Source organism: Exophiala bonariae (assembly GCF_035927105.1).
Source record: "Exophiala bonariae strain CCFEE 5792 chromosome Unknown scaffold_124, whole genome shotgun sequence".
Taxonomy (NCBI): domain Eukaryota; kingdom Fungi; phylum Ascomycota; class Eurotiomycetes; order Chaetothyriales; family Herpotrichiellaceae; genus Exophiala; species Exophiala bonariae.
In genome coordinates this window covers 179-3,361 of record NW_027042599.1, presented here as the reverse complement: position 1 = coordinate 3,361, position 3,183 = coordinate 179, and the positions used below count along the sequence as shown (strand labels likewise).

Genomic DNA, 3,183 nt, shown 5'->3' with positions numbered 1-3,183 from the left:
AATATATTGAGCGAGTCCATAAGAGCATGCCGGCGTCGCATTTACCTGAGCTTGGTCATCGACCTCCAAGCTCAAGTCATGAGGAAAGAAGACTGCAAGGGCCGGTATTGCCTCAACTATCTCTGGGTTCTCTTTCGCTGTCCTCCAAGTCTCGCATTTCTCATGCTTGTGATCGGTGCCGGTTGATGCGCACTAAGTGCACGGGAGGGGATCGTTGCGTCAAGTGCGTGAAAGATGATGCTGTGTGCTCCTATGGAGACCGTAAGCGAGAAAGAAATAAGAAGCTTGTGTCACCCAACACGCTGAGACATATTCGGAGATCTGACTTTTCATAGAGATCTGGCCGAGAGCCTCGAGCGCATTGATGTGTTAGAAGGCGAAAATCAACAACTGTTGAGCGCACTCCGGTCGCTTGCGACAAGTCCAAACTTCCAACCGTCCGAGCACGACGACATTATTGAGATTCTCTCAAAGGTCTGCTCCGGCGCTCTCTTCAGTAGCGAAGCCGACAGCTAACACCCAAGAACTAGTACTCGTCACATGAGCAAAAGCATGAAAGCCTTGGGAGCTCGAGCAGTGGAGCGCAAAGTAGCTCTAGCCTGAAGAGAGACACGGTTCAACGAAGCGCTGGCACGGACGGTACGACTATAGATTTCGAGGAGACCCGCAAAGATCATACCTTCGAGGAGGAAAACGTGTCGTCAATGGTTGGATCCCCTGGTAGGCAAGATGAGCTGAGCAGGGTCGTGAACCTAGACTTGGGGAAAGGTGCATCTGGATTCATAGGCAAAATGTCAGAGATCACCTGGATCCAGCGGGCACGGGAGCATATATCCAACCCTCCACAAGGAGCAGAGTATGCCGTACTTCCGAAAGTCGGTCTCTCTCTCTCCGCGACGCAGGACTGTAACTATTTTATGGACGACCACAACGTGTTAGCTGTCGATGAGGATTATGTCAATGAGCTTGATCGGCCACCTCTTGAGACTGCGGCAATACTATCCGAATCATACTTCCATGCTTTACAAGGGGCCTTCCATTTCGTAGGCCGAGATGATTTCTTGAAGACGCTTCATACCTTTCCACATCAGGATGAACGCCTCCAATGGAGTCAGCGCCGCTGGCTTGCGCTCGCCAACATCGTGTGGGCAATTGGCTCAAAGTGGTTGCAAATCTCAAAGCTGGACTACCTCCATCGCTCGGACTCTCATCTCGTCTACTATGCCAGAGCGAGGCGTCTGGGGCTCGATCACAGGATTATGCTCGATCATCCGGATATTGAACGAGTCCAAGCCTTGGGAATTGTTGCTTTTTATCTGTTCCTCAATGGTTCAATAGCAAGGTGAGTCTAGACCCATTCGTGTTCAAGCGTCGCAGACTAAGGTATTAGGTCATGGAACACCCTCGGACAGGCTACACGCCATGCCACCGCGCTGGGAATGCATCTCAGAGTAGTTGATCCTAACACCGAAGATGATGAGAAAGACAGGCGGGCACGTACCTGGTACTCTTTGTACAGTCTCGAAGTCCTCATCGCCGAAGTGACCGGACGTCCAAAGTCCATCTCATTGTCAGATGCGACCATACCAATGGATTCTTTCCGCAATCTCGATGATCCCAGCATCACGCCTTCTGTAAGGCTAAGCAGTTCTGAATCTTCGTCAAGTTTCCGGAATTTCTGGTTGGATTTCTTGAACAAAAATAGAGACATACCACAAGGAATGACAGGCGGTGCAATTCCTTGGAAAAATTTCGCTACAGTGGGCCGCGGTTCGCCAGTGTCATACTTCCCTCAAAGACTTCGTCTGTGTCGGCTCAGTGACAAGATCGCAACGGAACTTTATTCTGGAAGCTCGGAGTTAACGTGGGCGGAGATTCAGCGGAAAATTGGCGAACTGCAAACCGAGGTTCGATATTGGGTTGAGAACCTCCCTGATGATCTTTCCATCCAAGGCAAGGCTCCGATAGAATCGGACCCCAGGGCCAAGATTGAACTCGCGATGTACTATCACAGCGTTCAGATGATACTGCATAGACATTGCCTATGTGAGATTGTCATCGAAAACGAATCTGTGCGTTCTCAGGAGTTCAATCGCAGCTCCGCTCGAGCATGCGTCCATGCCGCCATGTCCATGTTGGCCGTGATGCCGGACAATCCAAGTGTGCACGAGGCAAATCAACTACTCCCTTGCTGGGCGCTTCTTCATTACCTAGCACAGGCTGCTGCGGTGTTGCTGCTAGAACTCTCACTTGACTGTCGACATTTCCCTACCGAAAGCGCCGAGGTGGTTGACTATTTACGCAAGGCAATGGCGTATCTTTGGTGTATGACTGAGAATTCCTGCTCCGCATACCGAGCGTGGAGGATACTCAGAAAGCTTCTGTCTGATGTTGCAGAGAGATACGAAGATCTGTACGTTGGGGATATCCCGTTAGAGGCTCGGCAGCCTGATGAGTGGACTGAGGATGACGAGTGTGTTAAGGATCTTCCGTACATAACACGAGAGGTGAAACCCTTAGGCGAAACCCTTCGGCGTTTGGTGTGAAGCCTAGTCTTTCGGTCCGATACCAAATATACATACCTCATTCAGAAATACATACCGCAATCGTTGAGATGATATATCTATTTGCTCAGTGAGAATGAGGACGCGACGTTCTCCGATCACAGTTTATAATTGCTGTTATGTAAAAGGACTTGAAATGGGTTGACTGTCGTCTAGTATGGCCATGGCCCCAGTAGTCAGGAAGCCACCCCAATGAGGACCACGGGTTGACGGTGAGAGTGAGTTATGCGCTAGCACGAACTTACAGACTAGAACTACCGAGGACTACCGCATTCTTAAGTGCTGCACGGTAAGTACCGTAGAGCAAATGCCTTTTTAACGCCCGTAATTTCTACTCCTACTACCACTTCTGAACAGAAACCTGTTATGACGACTGACGGAGACACAGAGATTTGGGAGACGAACGAACGCTTTGCAGAAATATGAAAGGTAAACATGGTTTAAAAGGTCCGGTGGTTCGGTGGCTGAGCTGAGGCGGGGCTTGAAACCGAGGCAGCAAATATGTGTGATGGACAAGTTGGACATCATCTTACTCGCGAGTGGGTAAACGCGAGAAAAGTGCGTGATTGTATTCACATACCGTTTGATTTAGAGACTCGGCGACGACAGAAACCCGGGT

The 3,183-nt window shown here is 50.0% G+C and overlaps 1 protein-coding gene across 1 annotated transcript; it reads left to right on the top strand.

The window, feature by feature from the left end:
• Positions 1-78: 78 nt before the first annotated feature.
• Positions 79-2,546, top strand: LTR84_002339 (uncharacterized protein; the record flags this gene model as incomplete). The annotated part of the gene is made up of 4 exons (XM_064845953.1): positions 79-104; positions 336-474; positions 531-1,342; positions 1,391-2,546. The coding sequence occupies 4 exons, from the start codon at positions 79-81 to the stop codon at positions 2,544-2,546; spliced, it is 2,133 nt and encodes a 710-aa protein (XP_064699710.1).
• Positions 2,547-3,183: the final 637 nt, after the last annotated feature.